Source organism: Ziziphus jujuba, chromosome 8 (assembly GCF_031755915.1).
Source record: "Ziziphus jujuba cultivar Dongzao chromosome 8, ASM3175591v1".
Classification (NCBI taxonomy): Eukaryota; Viridiplantae; Streptophyta; class Magnoliopsida; order Rosales; family Rhamnaceae; genus Ziziphus; species Ziziphus jujuba.
In genome coordinates, this window is record NC_083386.1 from 20,771,532 (window position 1) to 20,791,423 (window position 19,892).

At 31.7% G+C, this 19,892-nt stretch overlaps 3 protein-coding genes across 3 annotated transcripts; 2 read left to right on the top strand and 1 right to left on the bottom strand.

Annotated features, from left to right (window-relative positions):
- Nucleotides 1–2,663: 2,663 nt before the first annotated feature.
- Nucleotides 2,664–5,296, bottom strand: LOC107413856 (peptidyl-prolyl cis-trans isomerase CYP19-4). The gene is made up of 8 exons (XM_016021905.4): nucleotides 5,137–5,296; nucleotides 4,976–5,038; nucleotides 4,811–4,877; nucleotides 3,993–4,040; nucleotides 3,884–3,907; nucleotides 3,573–3,755; nucleotides 3,329–3,404; nucleotides 2,664–2,989 (listed from the first exon to the last, which is right to left on the bottom strand). The coding sequence occupies exons 1-8, from the start codon at nucleotides 5,212–5,214 to the stop codon at nucleotides 2,854–2,856; spliced, it is 675 nt and encodes a 224-aa protein (XP_015877391.3). The 5' UTR covers nucleotides 5,215–5,296; the 3' UTR covers nucleotides 2,664–2,853.
- A 2,951-nt stretch (nucleotides 5,297–8,247) lies between these two features.
- LOC107413865 (phosphoinositide phospholipase C 6) lies at nucleotides 8,248–13,101 on the top strand. The gene is made up of 10 exons (XM_016021915.4): nucleotides 8,248–8,408; nucleotides 8,545–8,995; nucleotides 9,585–9,778; nucleotides 9,920–10,055; nucleotides 10,558–10,803; nucleotides 10,913–11,136; nucleotides 11,247–11,364; nucleotides 11,978–12,130; nucleotides 12,403–12,489; nucleotides 12,744–13,101. Exons 2-10 carry the CDS (start codon nucleotides 8,651–8,653, stop codon nucleotides 13,035–13,037), a joined length of 1,797 nt encoding a protein of 598 aa, XP_015877401.3. The 5' UTR covers nucleotides 8,248–8,408; nucleotides 8,545–8,650; the 3' UTR covers nucleotides 13,038–13,101.
- A 2,110-nt stretch (nucleotides 13,102–15,211) lies between these two features.
- Nucleotides 15,212–19,680, top strand: LOC107413847 (phosphoinositide phospholipase C 2-like). The gene is made up of 9 exons (XM_048469661.2): nucleotides 15,212–15,675; nucleotides 15,805–16,001; nucleotides 16,480–16,615; nucleotides 16,772–17,005; nucleotides 17,093–17,328; nucleotides 17,902–18,019; nucleotides 18,471–18,623; nucleotides 18,757–18,843; nucleotides 19,138–19,680. Exons 1-9 carry the CDS (start codon nucleotides 15,355–15,357, stop codon nucleotides 19,429–19,431), a joined length of 1,776 nt encoding a protein of 591 aa, XP_048325618.2. The 5' UTR covers nucleotides 15,212–15,354; the 3' UTR covers nucleotides 19,432–19,680.
- The last annotated feature ends 212 nt before the right edge of the window (nucleotides 19,681–19,892 follow it).

Below are 19,892 nucleotides of genomic sequence, written 5' to 3' on the forward strand. Positions count from 1 at the left end.
CTGCTTATGCACAATTGATCCCATCAAATAATAGCATAATCAGTAAACTCAACAACTGCAAACTTTACCTTTTGGGGCTTAAAGTAGGATCGACAAGCAAAAACTAACTCCATCTTCTTCTCCCATTCCAAATATGCCTTGGAATCACTCTTCCCTTGGAATGCAGGTATCTTCATTTTTATTCTACAAAAATCGCTACCTCCACTCCTATCTCAACCTTGGTAGAATGTTAAAGTGCCAACTTCTTCATCCTCGAAGTCCTCTTCTTGGAATGTTTCAAAAGTCGGCCTTTGTGGTGTCTACACTTTCCATCCTCCTCTTTCACGGCCTGGGATGGGGATTCTTTGGGGTGACTTTTGCAAGAAAATCTTCATCCGATCCATTCTATCATGCATTGGCTTTAATTCATTTTTTATTAATCTTTTAATCTCCCCGATCATAGCTTGCGTTATGAATTTTGGATCATTAGTAGCTTTGTCTTAACTAGTTTCTTTACCATGGTTTTGAGACATATTTCTATAAAATTTGGTTAATGACAAGAAATATCCTCACTCACTCCCTTACATGTTTCACTCAAAAAAAAAAAAAAATTTGAATTTTAAACCGCTCATGTTTCGCTCAAATATTTCGCATTTTCTATAATAAACTCTCTTGCCTTTTTCCATTCTAATTTATTCACTAAGTTCTTATTGAACTAGTTATAAACAAACCAAACTTGTCAGCAACAATTCAAAAACTTAACAATTAATTCAAGAGTAGAAAGAAATATAAAACAATAAGATAGGTAAGAAAAAAAAGAAACGAATTAAAGGGAATAAAGAAAGAATAATAAGAAATAATATTGAGAATTTTCGAATTTGATAATGAGTTCTATAGGTACTAATAATCAACTTCCAAAACCTTTGCTTTCCAAAAATTGAAACCACAACAAACCAAATCAGACCACAAAAAACTGAATTTTTTGTAAATTCCTTTTTTTTTTTTTTGGTCTAAGTTATGAAGATAATAAATAAAGGCCATCAGAACAAAGAAAACACTAATAGGAAGGCAAAGTAAACAAGTAAAACCAAACTAATTTTAGAACCAGGTTCTTATGGCAAAATCTACTATCTATAAAGAGGTAAAAACTTTGGTATGTAAAGATGCTACAATTGGTTATAGAAGAATCGACTGATAAGTCTAGGAACGTCACAAGTAAAGCTTGATAAGTTCTCAAAGTTCACAAAAAACAACAAAGAATGATTTTTTCACAATAACAATATTGCTTAAAATCAAAGTATGAATCTTATTCATATGTAAAGTTATACATATAAGCTTAGAAAAATATAAGGAAACAATAAAATAGGAAGAAAAAAAAAATTATGTATGGCTAAATTTGACTTAGCATAATGAACCTAGTCCTATTAGACGTTAAATACATTACATTAACTTTTTTCACCAAAATCGTAGGTCTCTCTCTCTCTCTCTCTCTCTCTCTCTCTCTCTCTCTCATGTTCTCTCAACATCATAGGTCTCTCTCTCTCTCATGTTATCTCAACATCAAAGGTCTCTCTCTCTCTCTCTCTCTCTCTCTCTCTCTCTCTCTCTCTCTCTCTCTCCCATGCTTAAAGTAAGGTGACCATGGTTTGACCACCTTCAGTAGTGATGTTAGAATTTCCCGCTATTGAAAACAATTATTGTACCAACCCGTTGAGTGCTTCCTTTAACCTCTTGGCTCGAGATCTTGTGATAGGTTTTTGAATAGTTTCTAATGGATCTTTGTTTTATTGGATAGCCCTAGTCATATCCTCGTTACATGATTTGGAAAAATATGTGTATCTTCTCTTATAGATACTCCACTCTTGTATAGCAATCAAATATTCTGTACATGGAAAGAAAATAAATCCCAATAAATAGAAATTTTATAGTCAACTATACAAGAAATAATATTTACAATAAAAGGTTGATTTAAAGAATTGACTTAATATACGTTAACAATTTTCAAGTCGGTGGAAGATAGCCACCTCCTCTTATTAGTATAATTATATTTATTTTATTTTTTTGGCACTATTCGTGCCTCCAAGATTTAATGAAATTTTAACAATCAATTGGTCCGATTGGCTTATGCATTGTATCATGTTAGAAAAACCCATAAATGGATCCCCAAAAGACTTGCAACGGTTATACAATGCCATTTGTAATAATCATGTACTATGTAAAACTAATAATCTATTAATTACATGCTGTGTTAAATATACGAATATGTGAACCCTGTAAAATATTTATTAAATATCCAATCATAAATGATCCGTTCCATCACATAGCCCTTACAAGAGTTACAACATAAGTTTATTTAGCTTTTCTGGGTTTAATAAATGCTATGGAATAAAGGTGGTAAGGGCTATTGACAAATAAATTCAAGATACCATACTCTATAATGGATTTGGACTATAATGGACTTGGACCTTTTCCACCGTTGTGTAAGTCACATTATTGATATTCCATTGTACAAAATGCATTTTTTAACCCAAAAATATATTATTCCTATCATAAGTAACGCCAGTAAGGTGGCACTCTTCGAATAAATTAGAAATTAATTTAGATTCTTTTGGTGTGGTGGATTGCATCTTATAGCTGCTTAACCTTAAATCTCTTGGTAAAGAGTATAAAAGATATCGAATCTATGGTATAAAGAATTTAAATATCCTCAATCAAATAAAAAGCTCATTCAAAATTAAGATATACAGGTATTGCACAACCCTATACCATTGGTACCAAGTCCAAAAAAAACAAGAAAGAAAAGAAAAAGAGAATCCTATTACATATGGTCAATTTTCCTACACAGACAGAGAGGAAGCCATTTAAGTGTTTTCATCAAGCAAGCTCACCACTTTCGGAAATTACAACTTTGGTCTTAGGCACTCCATTCTCTCTTCCTTCTGCTTCCATTTTGTAGACAACGTCCATACCAGAAATCACCTTCCCAAATACAACATGGTGTCCATCCAACCTTTATAAAAAAAAACCCAAATATTTACAGGCTAGTGAGTTGAAAAATCATACTGCAAGTCTTAAAATCAAAACCTAAAACCACAAGTTAATGAAAAACAACTCAATGCTAAGGATAAAATCACATGCTTTGCAAACATTCGAAGAATATCCAGCAAAGGGTAAGACATCAAAACAGGCTATGATAAAGAAATACCATTTTGATGTTGGACAAAAACAGAAGCACAAGATTGATAGTATTTCCTTTGTTGAATCTCTCGAGAGAAACTATAAATTGATAACTCCTAGAATACTACTCCTAATAGTGGACATGTTCCAACAAATAGAAATGGATAATTACCAGCTAGTCTTGACTGTTGTAATGAAGAATTGCGATCCATTGCTGTCTGGCCCAGAATTTGCCATTGACAAAATTCCTGCTAGGTAGACACAATGTTAAAAAAATCTTGGTATCTGTAAATTATTCGTCACATAATTGCAATTTTTAGATGTTGTTTAGATCCATCAGCATTCTGGAAAATTTTGGAAGAAAAACTTGAAAGAAGAAACTTGATACGGCAGTCATGGAAAGGATATTCGCTTGCCTGGCCCAACATGTTTTAGTTTGAAGTTCTCATCTGCAAACTTATCACCGTAAATTGACTCACCACCTCGTCCATCTCCACGTGTAAAATCACCTCCCTGGATCATAAAGGTGGGAATAATCCTATGAAACATACTCCCTTTGTAGTAAAGGGGCTTCCCACTGTTTCCGTTTCCCTTTTCCCCTGATATTAGAGGAGCTATCAAATTTCTAATTAACAACATCAAGCTTCCACACGTTCAATAAATCTTGTAAGAAAGGAAGCAAATGATAAATACATATATCGGAAGGAAACACAAGTTACTTGGCTACCCGTGCATAGTGCTCGAAAATTTTCTGCATTAACAAGAAGTAAAATCAATATAAGAGATTTCAGTGAACAAGTGTAAGACATTGTTATTCATTGTACCTGGAAACCTACCTATGGTTCTAGGAACTGTTTTCCCAAAAAGGCCCATGACCACACGACCTGAAAGAACAAAGTTGTAAATATATGGGCATCTAACTAAATATCTTCAGTAGAGTGAATATAAACAATTTGTTCTTTTTCATGAATGACATAGAAACCAAATTTAAATGTTGCATCGAATTTATCTTCAATTGAACGTTCCTATCTAAACTAGATGAATATACACCTATTTCAAGTAAGTGGAGCAAGTATTCCAATACCTAACTTGTCAAGATACATGTGTTTGTATTCATGCATGTATATAAACAGAATCACACCAACAATGGCCTTGATCAATCATAAGCACATTATAAACAGAATCTATACTACTGAAATATATCCTGTATATGATGTATCAACTCAGATAGTCATCTAGGAATTCATAAATTTGAATTATATGGTTATTTGGCAGTCTGAATTTGTAACATCACATCCATGTTTTGTTCGTAAAGCCTCATTCGATAGATTTCGTTTGCGTCTTCAACTTTCATGAAACCAAAAGTAATGACCAGAATGCCAAAGAAAAGGGAATTTGAAGGGGAAAAAAATAGCAAAACACTGTTAGCAATACAAGATATAAATTATACTAGTTCAGTTCAACATTCAAGAACTGAACACCATAAAACCCTTGTAAGAACATGAAAATTCATGCTCAAAATTTCTAAAATTCTTACTTTATAGTTATTAGCTGCAGCACAAATCAAAGAATAGTATTACCACAAGCAATCAGATCCATACATATATAAATATATGTATATATATATATATATATATATTAATGATATCCATACCAGTAGGCTTTCCATTAATTTCGATGTCGAAGTAAACTTTGTGAGTCACTTCTTCCAAATCATTTTCCTGTTAAACCCCAAATCAGTCCAAATAAATCAGACTAAAATGTAAGCTTTTAAACAGATTTAAAAAAAAAAAAAAAATTCTGGGAAACAAAATTATACCTCATGGGGTTCGATTTCATCAACCCTTGGCTTATTTTCCACTTTATCATCGCTTATTCTACTCTGAGATGGATCAAAAAATAAAAAATATATAAAATTTAGGAATTTACCCAGATCAAATTTATCAAGTAAGAAAAAATCGATGATAATGGCAAATTTACCAGTATGAAAATTAAGGTTAGAAAGAGGAAAAGAACCCATAAAAGAGCTGCCGATATTATCCTTGTTTTCATCGGCATCTCCGTCCGCTCTGCACGACTCGGGTTTTTCTCCGGCGACTTTTTTGTTTTTTTTTTTTTGGAGTATTATTTAATTTTTTTAATCATTTTCTATTTTTTATTTAATTTTGTTTGCATTCGATCATTTTTTTTTGCCACGTGGATAATAGATCCGAGTATTTTCTTCTGTTCACGCAGTCGTTTTCCGCGCCAGTTGACGCCTTGTTATCAAATTTCAATTCCATCTGGTGGAGGAGCAATCTTTTTCAATTTTATTTATTTATTTATTTTTTTTTGGGTAATAGCAATCTTTTTTTAATCTATGAAATTCAGTCAATTTTTTTTTTAATATGTATACGTGAAAATTTTCATTTTATTGATAAATAAATCATAAAATACAACTATACATTACGATATCATCCTTAGAAATGTATTTCTAAATTATCTCTACGTTTTTTTATTTTGTAATACTTTACATATACCATCTAAATTTTATTTATTTATTTTCTTTCGGAAGGATTTATAATTTTTTGTTAAACAACATTTTGGTATTGACTTGAAATCTAACCATAATTTTTTAAGAAGTAAATGAATTAATATATCAAGTAAATCACAAGTCCTAATATATTAATTGCAATAGGATATAGTTGTTTTGTAAAAAAAATTTATTAATTTTATTGTGTATGTATATAGTAAAATTGATATATATATATATTTTTTAAATATTAATTTTTGATGTAGTCCCTATGCCAACGATATGGTGAACTACTCATATATATATATATATATATGTATATATATATATATCTAATAAAATTTATGAGACATTACTTATCGTTGCCTTTTTTTTTTTAAACAAAAAAAAGAAGTCAAAATTAAAATAGATGAAAATGTCATTGATGGAATTTGAATAATTTTATATAATAATTCTAAATTCAAATATAATATCTTCAATATTAAAAAAACAAAAAAATGAAGATGCTTGTATTTATATGATATACATTAAATAAATAAATAAATAAGAATGGAGAAGAAGGTGTTTTTGACACATCAAAAAATGTAATTGCCACTTCCCTAATTGTCAAAGTAGAGGGAGGCAAGTCATACTCATAATATGAACATGCTACCCATTATTAGCAAATTGAAATTAAATTATCAATTTATGGAATTCTTGTTCTTCTTCTTTAATATTAAACAATCTGCAAACTTGGAAGACTTGGCAGTTTCAACGATTTAGAATACTCCATATTTCAATCCACAAATATCACATTCAAGAGGTTGAAATTTCAACCCCTTTGCTTGTGAAATTATGAAATTATTTCATCGAATTTATAATTCTCAATTATAAACATTTATATCCTAATCTCCATTTTTATTTCTATTAAATAATCAATATCTAGAAACAAACTGCATTACATTCAACCTTTTTTTTTTTTTTTTAAATGAGAGTCTTATGAACCTTCCAACTAGACCAATCTTTACACAAAACACTTTAACAAAAGCATATATATATATATATATATATATATATATATATTCTTTTTTTTTTTTTAATAGCTCTAAAGAATCATAACGATCTTTATATAATTCATTCTACCTAATCTTCACAGATCATAAAAACTGGAAGCACTATATATATAAATATATATAAACACTTTGAAACTATGTAAAATAGTAACAATAATATTTCAACATAGAAAATATAATATAAATATATATATATATATATATATATTATTGCTTTATATATATATAATATGAAAAGAAAAAACTGACCTTTTTTTTTTTTTTTTTTTTTGGGTGAATAAGAACAAAGTACTGACATGCACAAAATGTGACAAGAGATTGCATGGTTTGCAAGCACCGCAAAATACTTCAAGTGTTAGAAAGCTACATGCACTATTAGTGTGGATCACAAAGTCCCCTGTAGATTTCAGAATGAAGATTATACCATAAATTGCTTTGCTCACTTTTTGAAAAGCTGTGAAAATAACCCAGTATTAAAACAATAATAGAACCACAATATGTCGGTATCAAATATTCAAAGAATGCATGGCCCAGCATTATTACTTTGAGAATACTATTTATTCAATCGGAATTTCATACTATTATTCAATGGTAAAAATAAAAATAAAAAAATAAAAAACAGATATTGCTATTTCTTACTATTTTTTATGATTATTGATGAGATGCATTGCAAATATATGATAATAAATTTTTTTTTGACATAAGATAAATTGGTAATGTTAATGCCACTGAATTTTTTACCAAAACTTATTTATCAAATGATATGAAAGGCACTTTTTTTTTTTTTTTGGGTAAAAATGATGTAGCTTGAGATTAGTGGGTGATGAAAAAAGCTATGAGTAATATATTAAAATTATCAATTTTTTTAGCAAACAATGTAATAGAAAGCTATTGAATTCACTTTTGATAAATTTACAATATGTTTTTTTAGTAGATAGTAATATCTTAGCAAGCTTTTTTTCCATTAATCTAAAATAATGTTTTTGTTCACCAATTAATAGTATCTTAGCAAATGATATGACAAAAAGCTATTTGGTAGAAAGAATCGGTGGCTCTAACATTTTTGAAAAAAAACTATACTTTTAGATTCATGAAAAATAAATTCAATAAAATAATAATAATAGTGTTATATGCGTTAAAATATTTACTAAATAACATGTATTAATATATAATTAGTTAGGTGAAAAAAAATATTACCATATTATTTCTTATACTATTTGATAAAATAGATTAAATAAATATTTTAATAAATCTAACAATATTAATAAAATAATATTACATGATAAGGTATTAAAAATTTTGTAAATTGTTTAAGCTTTAGACTAAAAATTCAAAATGCGAGCTTACCATCTATGTTCATGGGCAAATAAACTGTCCATTTGTTTTGTTTTGGTTTTTGTTTTTATTTTTATTTGTTTTTGTTTTTTAAAACAGAAAATGTGTATGAAAAGTGAACTGTAATAATAATCACAAAATGGTGACAAAAACAATCTTCGTAAATTATTAAAAAAAAAAAGAAAAAAGAAAAAGAAAGAAGAAGAAAAAAGGCAAATGGGAAATAAATTAAAGGTGAGAGAGAGAGAGAGAGAGAGAGAGAGAGATAAAGGGAAAGGGGCTGAGTAAGAATTTTGGTGGCAAACAATTTGGTCACGTCCAACGATCCAGCTTCAAAAACTGCTGAATCATAGGTCTGCTTTCACTTTCTTCTACTTCTCTCTCAAACTCCCAAAGTCTTTGCTTTCAATTTTATTTTTTATTTTTTTTTTAATTTCTTTGTGTTTGTTTCTCTTCTCTGCTTCTCTCTCTTCCTGACCATTTCAAAAGTCATCCTAGAAAAATATACACAGAAAACAAGAGCAACACACACACACACACACAAAAAAAAAAAAAAAAGAAACAGAGAAAACAGAGAGAAAGAGAGAAAAAAACAATGGCGAAGAAGGCGGAGAGCGACAACTACAGGATGTTTAAATGCTTCAACAGGAAGTTCAAGATCAGCGAGGCCGGTCCACCTCCCGATGTCAAGGAGGTATTCAACACCTTCGCTCATGGCGGAGAATTCATGGCGGCCGATCAGCTCCTTCGTTTTCTGGTCGATTTTCAGAGAGAGGTTGAATTGACCTTGTCTGATGCCCAACGGATCGTACAGGAGGTTTTGCGTAGACGAAACGACGTCGCTGAACTTGGGAAGACGATGCCCCCCGGCGGTCTTAATCTTGACCATTTCTTTCATTTTCTCTTCCTCGATGATCTCAACGGCCCAATCAAAACCGTGGTGAACATAATTTATTTATTTATTTTTGCATTGTCTTGTTTTTCTTGAAAATGGAGGTATGAGAGATTTTGGATAACACTTTTTTTTTTTTTTTTTTGGCTTTTCCAATGCGGTTGCAAAATCAGCGTTATCTGCGTGTTCATTGCTTTAGATGTTTTCCAATTTTCTCACTCTGTTTGTTTGTTTTTTTTTTTTGTGGGAGACTTAACCTTTAAGAAACAATTAAGCAGAGGATTTTAATATCCAATTTTCTCTTCTTAGAATTTATTTTATTTTATTTTAAAATTTTTAAGTTTAAAAAAATTAATGCCGCGTGGTTTACAAAGGATACGACTTAAAAAAATAAATAAATAAAATTGGTCATAATAAATATATGTATGAAACAGAGTACATTTGGTCAACATATTTTGGGGAAAAAAAATTTTGTAAACTTTATTTTCAAAAATAACCAACAACCAAAAAAAAAAAAAGAAAAAAATTATTTTTTTTGTTTTTGTTTGTGATAATTATGAAGATTATTTTGGTTTCTAAAGCTTTCAAACAGTAAAGTTAGCTGAATAAAAAATCAAAACTTGCATTTGAAATGCAGGTGCACCATGATATGACAGCTCCATTGTCACATTATTTCATATACACAGGGCACAATTCTTACCTCACTGGTAATCAACTAAGCAGTGATTGCAGCGACGTCCCAATTATAAAGGCATTGCGAAGGGGTGTGAGAGTCATTGAATTGGATCTTTGGCCATCTAACAAAGACGATGTTAGTGTTCTTCATGGAAGGTAAATAGTACCTGATTGAATGTGATCCAAACTTACCCGTTTTGTTGTTTATTTTATTTTATTTATTTTTATATAATATATATAGTGAAAGAAAACAAAAGCAGAGCGTTTTCAGCACCATTGGTTTGTACTAAACTGTAGGACTTTGACCTCTCCTGTGCCACTATTAGTATGTTTGAAGTCCATTAAACAACATGCTTTTGAGAAATCTCCATACCCAGTTATTATAACTTTGGAAGACCATCTCAACTCAGATCTTCAAGCTAAAGTTGCAGAGGTTAGAATATATACATACATATATATATATATATAATTAAAGAATGTTTTTGGTTTTCTGTTTATATAATTTTATTGTAGTGAGCATGCATATTTACTTTATGGAGCATATATAACGCCTATCCATATCCATATGTGGATGGATGGGCATAATAAAAAAAATAAAAAATAAAAAATAAAAAACCATCTCCTCACATGTCAATAAATATGATTTGCCCTCCATAAAGCAAAATTTTTATGGATCCGGAATCATATGGACATGGTCCTCATTTATAAAAATGAATGGGTTTCATGATCTCATAGTCCTACTTAGTTTTTTAAATGAGAACTATATAGTTCCATATTCATAAGCTATTTTATACCCTCCATAAGGTGAGCATACATGTTTATTATAGCAAAATTATATATATATATATATATTTATTTATTTATGGACTTTGTAATGGGTATGTTTATACATATATATAACTAGATATTTTTTCCTTTTTTTTTGGGTCATGTAGATGATTACTCAGACATTTGGAGAAATGCTGTATTATCCTCAAGCTGAATGCCTGGCAGAATTCCCATCACCTGAATCTTTGAAAAATAGAATTATAATCTCCACAAAACCACCAAAAGAATACCTTGAATCAAAGCGTCTAAAGGATAAAGGAAATATATTTCAAGGTGGAAAAGAATCATCATCAGAAGAAACATCAGGACTGGATACACCAGACCTTTCAGGTGATTTGGAAGCTGATTTCAGGGTGAGCTTATGATCATAATGGAACCCAATTATCTTTACTCCCTATAATTTTACTTTTTTGTAAACTTTATACTACAAATTTCACATTATCTCCTTTCAAATAAGTACAGAGTGACAGTGATCAAGATGATGAAGACAGCAATTCATGCGAGCGCAAATCAAACCAGACAGCAGGAGCAACTGAGTATAAACGTCTAATCACAATCCATGCGGGGAAACCAAAAGGTGGTCTGAAAGATGCATTGAGGGTTGTTAGTGAAAAAGTTAGACGTCTTAGTTTGAGTGAACAGTCCCTTGAAAAAGCTGCTTCATCTCATGGAACTGATGTTGTAAAGTATGGCCTTTAGATCTTGCCTGGTGCTTATATGTGTAAATACCTGAAAGAAGTAGTAATCAAGTACCATATATTGTAGAATTGTGATATTTTTCTTTCTTCTTTGTTAGATTCACACAGAAGAACATACTCAGGGTTTACCCCAAAGGGACACGAGTCACCTCCTCAAATTACAAGCCAAATCTTGGGTGGATGCATGGAGCACAGATGGTTGCATTTAATATGCAGGTGAGTTTCATCTTAGCTGGTTTTTTTAGCCTTTTTAGCAATTGCATGTATATAAATATATATATATATATATATATATATTCATTTGGAGGGTTTTTATTTTTATTTTTTATTTTTTATTGTTATTATTATTTTATAATGCAAAAGTAATTTAATAGCTTTCACTTCTAGTTTCTGAATGTTGTTTTGCATTGGATTTCATGTAATTACTATCTGTTTATTGACATTTAAAGCAATTCCTTATTGGTATGATATGGTGGTTTTTACCTGTCTCTGCCACGAATTACATAATTTGACTCTGAAAACTTGTGTACCATGTGATTGTCAAATTACTTTCCGAACCAGTTCTCTCTGATTAGGAAGTTACCAAAAGTGAAGTGCTAAGTTTACATTGACAAAAAGGAACACCCTCATTTTATGAAGAAACCAATTCATATTCTTTTTTATCGTGGAATGTTGGGTTACTAATACACTTCTAATGCTTTATATCATACAATGAGGGTGTTCCATAAATGGTCTTTTTTCTTTTTTTTTTTTTTTTGGACATTGATCACCTTAATGAATCTGTTTTGGGCAGAAGTATGTACTAAGCATATAAAATTTTCTTCAACAGGGATATGGAAAATCACTCTGGATGATGCATGGTATGTTTAGAGCCAATGGACAGAGTGGATATGTGAAAAAACCTGATTTTCTGATGCATAGGGGTCCGCATAACGAAGTCTTCGATCCTAAAAGAACTTTGCCAGTGAAAAAGACCTTAACTGTGAGCTTCATCTTTTTAAGCAGATTAAAACTGCTAGTTTCCTTGAGTAATTAATATATATATGTATATATAGGAAATTTTTACGGTGCAGATAGTCCGCATGTGTATTTCAGTATTGATGAATATTTATCTTTATATGATAGTATTAACGATGATTTTTTTAAAACAGTTGTCAATACTGAAGTCCAGACATGCAGAAATCCGCATTATAAATAGACTATGTATATATATATATATGTACTGCATCTAAAAGCATTCGTTGCCAATAACAGGTTAAGGTATACATGGGAGATGGATGGCGCTTGGATTTTAGCCGAACACACTTTGATACATATTCACCACCAGACTTCTACACCAAGGTGAGCTAAAATTCATTACGACTATTTCTGACAGACAATATATATATATATATATATATTTTCTTTTTCCCACATCAATAATGTGAATTTTTATGTCAAATCAGAGCCTTCTAATTTAGGTGTAGGAAAGGCCACATATCAAAATTTCCAACTTTTTTTTTATTTTTTTGAGTGAATCTAATTTATGAGTAGGTTTTATAGAGTGATTGTACAAATGGGTTTTTGTTTAATTACCAAAGTGTGGTGTTGATCAGGTCCATATTTTTGGAGTACCGGCTGATTGTGCAAAGAGCAAGACAAAGATAATTGAGGATGATTGGGCTCCTGTTTGGGACGAAGAGTTTAAATTCCCTCTGACTGTACCGGAGCTTGCTTTGCTTCGTATTGAAGTAAGAGAGTATGATAGATCTGAAAAAGATGATTTTGGTGGGCAAACGTGTTTGCCTGTCTCAGAACTAAAACCTGGTATTAGAGCTGTATCATTATATGACAAAAAAGGTGAGAAATTGAAATCTGTCAGGCTGTTAATGCGTTTTCAATTTGTATAAACTGTATGAATTATTTTAAGATTCAAGATTCGTTTGCTTTTTTTTTATTATTATTATTTTCCTATTTCTCTTTCTTTCTTTTTATTTTTTAATTTTTACTTTTTTCCACATCCTTTGCTTTGTATAGCAGACGTAAATAAGCCTCGTTGTTAATTAGTTTTAGATTCTTTTGGCTTCTCTTTTGCTTCGAGTTGAAGATATGAAATGGATACAACATTAATGGGCGATCTTTTGATCTTTTCCTATCTATATGATATAATCCAGTTTGAACCCCCCTTTTTTTTATTTTATTTTTTGGTAAGTATTGAGTATTAATACACCTAAAGTTCGAACTTAAGAAACCAATTCAAGCGTTTTATCAATCTGTCACAGTTTGTAATAAAAAACTCTTCGAGTTGGATTTTTATTTTTTATTTTTTTTATGATGATGGCAATTTATCATCTTGCTTGGGTGTAAATGACAACTGAGAATTGAGGCAAAGTATGTATCATAAATTTTGATAAATTACCATATATAAAGTGAGAAAATGAAACACGAGCGAGACATTTTACCACAATTCACAAGTCCACTAAAAGAAATTGACTTCGGGACCTAATAGAATTTGAAAGCTGTCCAACTTAATTGAAATAAATAAATATATATATATATATATATATAATGCTTATTAATGCATTGATCCATCATCAATAGGTCTAATAGCGAGGTAATGATTTAATTTGACATATGCTAACGGTATGTGTTTCAGTATTGGAGTTAAGATAATTTATACTCATGATTATTACTTGGGAAGATGATAACAAAGCTATTACATTGTCTCCTCGATATGACTTTATTTATACTCTCAAAAAAACAAAAAAAAAAAAAAAAACATAGTTTACCCTCGGCAAAATTTAAAGAGATGGAACAAAGTTATCAACCTACACTGTTAAGATTTAATTACGTGGGGGTCCATGAAAAATCAATGCAACCAAAAATGTACCTTATTTCAAAGCATTTATTAGATCAATTACTCATGTTACGGTATCCAATGAGAGTACTCCACTTTTTATATACAGTTGGCTACAAATAAACAATCATATATTAAAAATAATATAGAATATGCCTAGCTCTTTTGTATTTTTGTGTACTCATTAATATTAACTATTTGGTCCAAGTCTATCCTTTTAGGTTTTTGGACATATTATACGTTTAATTTAAATATGTCTTGTCTCCATTGGTTATTATTTATTTATTTATTTTTCAATAAGTATGATAATTATTTTATTAGCTGAAATACTGAGTTGTAGACTGGAGGTTAAAGAGTTGACCTTCCTTTTAAATTTAAAATTAGTTTTCTGCTCTAATTGGATAAAATAGAAAAACTATATCTCATATTGATTTCATCTTCCACTATTGCAAATCAAATAAATTACAGATATAGGGCATTTCACTCTTCTTTTTGTTTTTTGGTTTAAAAAAAAAAAAAAAACAATCTCTTTAATCTCATTTTGTTATAGTTTACTAATTTTCATAATTACATAAACAAGTTAACAAATCCTTCGTAAAATAATAAAAGACAAACAACAACTAGTACCACTCTTTACATAACAACAAACTTTTTTTTTTTTTTAATCTGTCTTCACCTTTAATAATGATTATACTAAAAAGAACAATACAAAATCCGGAATCGTTTTCTTTCTTTTTCCCTTTTTATTCTTTTGTCAGTTTAAATTAGTAAAAATCAAGCTAAAAGATATTTTAGGCTTTTAGCCGCTAATTATTTTTGAAAAAAAAATGTTCAGTTTCTTATTTTGGTTTTAAACGAGCTATAAAACGAAAAATAATGTATTTTTCATTTTTTACTTCTAAAAAATAAAATTAAAAAAAAAAAAAAACAAATTGTTGGGAAACGTTTTGGTTTGAATTATCCGTTTCGGTTAGGTGTACATATTTATTTTTTTAAATAATTTATCTAAAACATGTTTCACATGGAATATCCCAATCCCAGAACCAAAACCAAATCCAAAATCCAAAAAAGTCAACCAAAAAATAAAAACTAAAAATTGTGACAGAGTTTTAAAGTAAGTGGATGGGCCAGGTGTCAAAAGCAATAGATACAAATGGGTCCCACTTCAGCCACCCCATCTTTCTGGAATTACTCCAAAACTCAAATGCCGGTATTCCCGAACTCTCTTTCTGCCAAACAAAATCATCAAACAAACGCAACCCAACCTACTATTCTCATCCAAAAATATTCACAAAAACAGCATAAACTCTCTCTCTCTCTCTCTCTCTCTCTCTCTCTCTCTATCTTTGTCTGGGATTTAACTAAACGCCATGTCCAAACAGTCCTACAAAGTATGTTTCTGTTTCCGCCGACGGTTCAGATTGACGGTGTCGGAAGCACCGCAGACGATCAAAAAGTTGTTCGAACAGTACTCGGAGAATGGGATCATGAACGCCGATCACTTCCTCAGTTTCTTGGTCGAAGAGCAGAAGGAAGACAAGGTCACCAAAGAAGATGCCCAGACAATCATCGAAAACGCTCTTCGGGAGCTCAGGCACCTCCCTATCTTCCATCGCAAAGTTTTCAATCTCGAAGCTTTCTTCAAGTACCTTTTCAGTGATAGTAACCCACCTCTCTCAACTTCTCCTGGGGTATTTTTCTTTCTTTTTCCCCATTTTTCGTTTCTGGGTTTTGCTCAGAATTATGGTTCCTTTGTGTTTGCTGAATTGTTGATGAAAAATTACCATTTTATTTTTTGGGTTTTTTTCTTTTCTGGGCAGGTGCACCATGATATGACTGCTCCTTTGTCCCATTATTACATATACACAGGGCATAATTCTTATCTGACTGGGAATCAGCTGAGCAGTGATTGCAGCGATGTGCCAATTATACATGCATTGCAGAGGGGAGTGAGAGTGATTGAGTTGGATATTTGGCCCAATTCTACCAAAGACAATGTGGAAGTTCTTCACGGAAGGTAGTGTCTAATGGTTTATATTACTGTGAAACGATGATCAATTTTATTTTTTGTATTTATGCTTTGTTCTGCTAGATTTCCGTGGTGGGTTCTTGTAATTTTTGAGTGTAGTAGACATTTTATTTCCACCCAAAAGGGAATTTTCCTCTACTAGATTTTAGATGCACCCGATATTTTCTTTGTCGAAATTTTAAAAAAATAAATAAATGAATTAAAAAAAAAATAGATTGCTGCAAAAAAAGAAAAAATATTGATGGTCAAATGAGTTTAATGCATAACAAACTAAATGGGCAATTGTCTAAATGGTTGTGATTGCAATAAATTGAATGGGAGTCCTAGATTGACAAAATTTTTGTCATCTGAAGGTGATACTATTCTATTTTAGACCTTTTTCCATTGTCAATATCAAAATTGGTAATATGGGTTCTCTGCGCTGTTATATTTAGTTAATAGACTGCACTTTTACTGTTTAATGTAGGACATTGACTACACCGGTGGAACTCATTAAATGTTTTAGATCTATCAAGGAGCATGCCTTTGTTGCATCTGAATATCCTGTTGTAATAACTCTAGAAGATCATCTTACTCCAGATCTTCAAGCTAAAGTGGCTGAGGTGGGTATTTGCGCTTACATTGGGATTTCAACGCTCATTTTCTTACCATATGCTATTCTTTAACCTATGGTGGTCACTCAAGCGAATAGTTCTACTTTTGTTGGCATTTCCACCTCTTGTTTTCTTACCATGTACTATTCTGCCACCAATTTCTAGATGGTCACTCAAACTTTTGGAGACATACTGTTTACTCCTGGCTCAGACTGCTTGAACGAATTTCCTTCCCCAGAATCACTCAAGAGAAGGATCATTATATCGACCAAACCACCTAAGGAATACCTTGAGAGCAAAGAAATCAAGGATAATAGAAGTGAATCACAGAAAGAAAAGCCTGTTGGTGATGAAGAAGCATGGGGAAGAGAAGTAGAAGACCCAAAAGGCCGTGTCAAGGTGTGTGGAGAACTTTTATATATAAGCTTGCCTCTCAGTTGATTCAATAATTGAATTTGGAACTTTTTCACTTACTATGTTTAACAGAATGATTTGGATGAAGAAGATAGTAATGACTATGAGGAAGATCTTGATGATGGTGATCTCAAGTCCCAGCATGTTGAACCACCTGAATACAAAGGTCTAATTGCTATTCATGCTGGAAAGCCTAAAGGTGGATTGGAGGAGTGTCTCAAGGTTGATCCTAACAAGGTGCGACGTCTTAGCATGAGCGAGCAACAGCTTGAGAAAGCAGCAGAAACTCATGGAAAAGAAATTGTCAGGTATCCATAATATCTGTTCATGAACTCTGTTTTCCAAGATTTTTTATTTTTTTATTTTTCCCTTGACTATTGAATGAGTTTTCAAATTGGCATGTTGTAATTGTTACTATTATAAGACTGTAACATCTAGTTGATATTTCTTCAAAGTGCATGCCTGTCTCTGGAAGTTTATTTCTGCATTGTTAGTAAAAGATCTTGTATTTCATGGCCCTCTTTTTTAACTTTAAGCACCAAGATACATTTCAGTCGTGTAATTTATCATGCAAGAATCAAATGTCAAAATGAGCCACATTTATTAAAATAATTGAATTGTTGTATTGAATAGGTCCCAGATGGGCCATATCATTTGGAGGACCCATTATTGAACTAATGTGTTGGTGCTTTATGTGTTTCTATGCTTGCATTAATGCGTCTACCCTTCGTTCCAGCTTGAACAATTTGTAGATTGACATTGTTTATGAATTTCACACTATGTTTTCCTATCATGACAATATGTTTTTCATTTTTTGGATGACCCTATCATCATAATAAAATAATCAAAGTTTCAAGGTTCTGATTATTTGTTTACTATAGGTTTACCCAGCGGAATATTCTGAGGGTTTATCCAAAGGGTACACGTGTTGACTCCTCAAATTATAACCCCATGATTGGGTGGATGCATGGAGCTCAAATGGTTGCCTTTAATATGCAGGTATTCTTTTATTAATTATTTGTTTTTAGTTGTTTTATGCAGATTGGATTGGTATTTCTTATTCTTATTTATTTTGCAATTTATGATTACTTTTTTCCCCATTCTGTTGTTAACCTTAAGTGAAATCATTCAAGATCAAAAGGTGTGAGATCTACCATTTAATGTGTGCCAGTTCGGGCTTCCAGTTTTTTTGTGATTAATGACATTGAAGTTATCGTTTGTATTTTTATCGTTGGATATGAAAAGTGTGTGTACGTGTGCCTCTGCACGTGAAATTATGTGTCAACCATTACATAGGAACTGCAACTAAAGAAATAAGCAGTTGGAGTAAGATGTTTTAGTGGGTTAATGAAACTGGTTGGTTGATCTGATGCGTGTTTTCTTGGTTGTTTGACTTGTGATAAGTGTTGCTCAGCAGCTAAATGTTTAGTGCGGATCTTTCCTGTGACAGGGATATGGGAGATCCCTATGGTTGATGCATGGAATGTTCAAAGCTAATGGCGGGTGTGGTTATGTGAAGAAACCAGAGTTTTTGTTGAAGACTGGTCCACATAATGAGGTCTTTGATCCGAAAGCTAAGTTACCTGTTAAAACAACTTTAAAGGTGAGTGCTTTACAGCCAGGTTTCTTATTATGTGCGGTTTCTTGAAGCCTCTTGATCAAATGTCTCTTGTGATATCCATATCTTCATTTTGTTTGTCTCAACTAACAAATATACTTTTGTTCTTATTAAAAAGGTGAGCATATATATGGGTGAAGGATGGTATTATGATTTCAAGCATACACATTTTGATGCATATTCCCCTCCAGATTTTTATGCAAGGGTAAGTTGATACGATCTATAGCATCCTTATGTTTTGTCGCTACATTGTATTTTGAAGCTCTCCTATCACCCATGAGGCTATGATATATATGCCTTAACTATCTGGTGCAGTTCGGATCTTAAGCAACTTAACATTTTTCCTTGACAGTGGATTTCTTGCTGTTATATGCCTACAATATAGCCATTTGGATATTGGTTTCCCCCTTGGCTTATCCACCACTATTTTAATCAGTTATTTTGCATGATTATGGGATCTAAAGGATTTGAAATGTGATTTTCCTTAATGGAAATGCAGGTAGGTATTGCTGGAGTCCCTGCAGATACTGATATGAAGAAAACAAGGACACTAGAAGACAACTGGGCACCATCCTGGAATGAGGAATTTCAATTCCCATTAACTGTTCCAGAACTGGCTTTGCTTCGTATCGAAGTTCATGAGTACGACATGTCAGAAAAGGATGATTTTGGAGGCCAAACATGCCTACCTGTGTCAGAGCTTAAAAAAGGGATACGGGCAGTTTCACTGAGTAGCCGTAAGGGGGATCAGTACAATTCTGTAAAGCTTCTTATGAGATTTGATTTTGTTTGAATTCAGTTTCTGGTGAAAAACTGAAGGAGTACAATGTTGTATAGTGTTTTCTTTTATTCTTATTATTTTTTTGTGAGCTTGTCTGTGTGTATGTAAATGCTTAAGTGTGACACCATATTGTAATTGCTCTGCTGTTTTGGAGTTGTGGTGTGGGAAGCTGGCAGTATTCCTTATTCATGTAAGCGTTAGAACAAACTGTCGTATTCATAATAAATTATGAGCTGTTATTTCTGGCTCATTTCGATGCTATCAGGTGAGAAATTAGTCCCGACCAAAAGACAAGTTTTTGGATGTTTGTTTGTAAACAAAAAACTGTGATTTCAAAAGGAGAAATATATGTGATTCGGTTATTTCTAATGTGTCTATGGCAAAGTTTTCATGTCATGATGGGTACACTTCTGTTGCTTGCTTACATGGGTGCTTCTGGTTAAGCTTTGGAACTTTCCAAGTTACTTGTTATT

Bases quoted from the DNA above. Each gene is read 5' to 3' on its own strand.
- LOC107413856 (XM_016021905.4), bottom strand. From the start codon at position 5,214: ATGCCGATGAAAACAAGGATAATATCGGCAGCTCTTTTATGGGTTCTT. The intron at 4,878-4,975 runs GTATAATTTTGT...GGGGTTTAACAG, and splicing joins ATGAAATCGAACCCCATGAG to GAAAATGATTTGGAAGAAGT. The intron at 4,041-4,810 runs GTATGGATATCA...TTGTTCTTTCAG, and splicing joins AATTAATGGAAAGCCTACTG to GTCGTGTGGTCATGGGCCTT.
- LOC107413865 (XM_016021915.4), top strand. From the start codon at position 8,651: ATGGCGAAGAAGGCGGAGAGCGACAACTACAGGATGTTTAAATGCTTC. The intron at 11,137-11,246 runs GTATGGCCTTTA...CTTCTTTGTTAG, and splicing joins CATGGAACTGATGTTGTAAA to ATTCACACAGAAGAACATAC. The intron at 12,131-12,402 runs GTGAGCTTCATC...TGCCAATAACAG, and splicing joins CAGTGAAAAAGACCTTAACT to GTTAAGGTATACATGGGAGA.
- LOC107413847 (XM_048469661.2), top strand. From the start codon at position 15,355: ATGTCCAAACAGTCCTACAAAGTATGTTTCTGTTTCCGCCGACGGTTC. The intron at 15,676-15,804 runs GTATTTTTCTTT...TTTTCTGGGCAG, and splicing joins CTCTCTCAACTTCTCCTGGG to GTGCACCATGATATGACTGC. The intron at 18,020-18,470 runs GTATTCTTTTAT...TTCCTGTGACAG, and splicing joins TGGTTGCCTTTAATATGCAG to GGATATGGGAGATCCCTATG.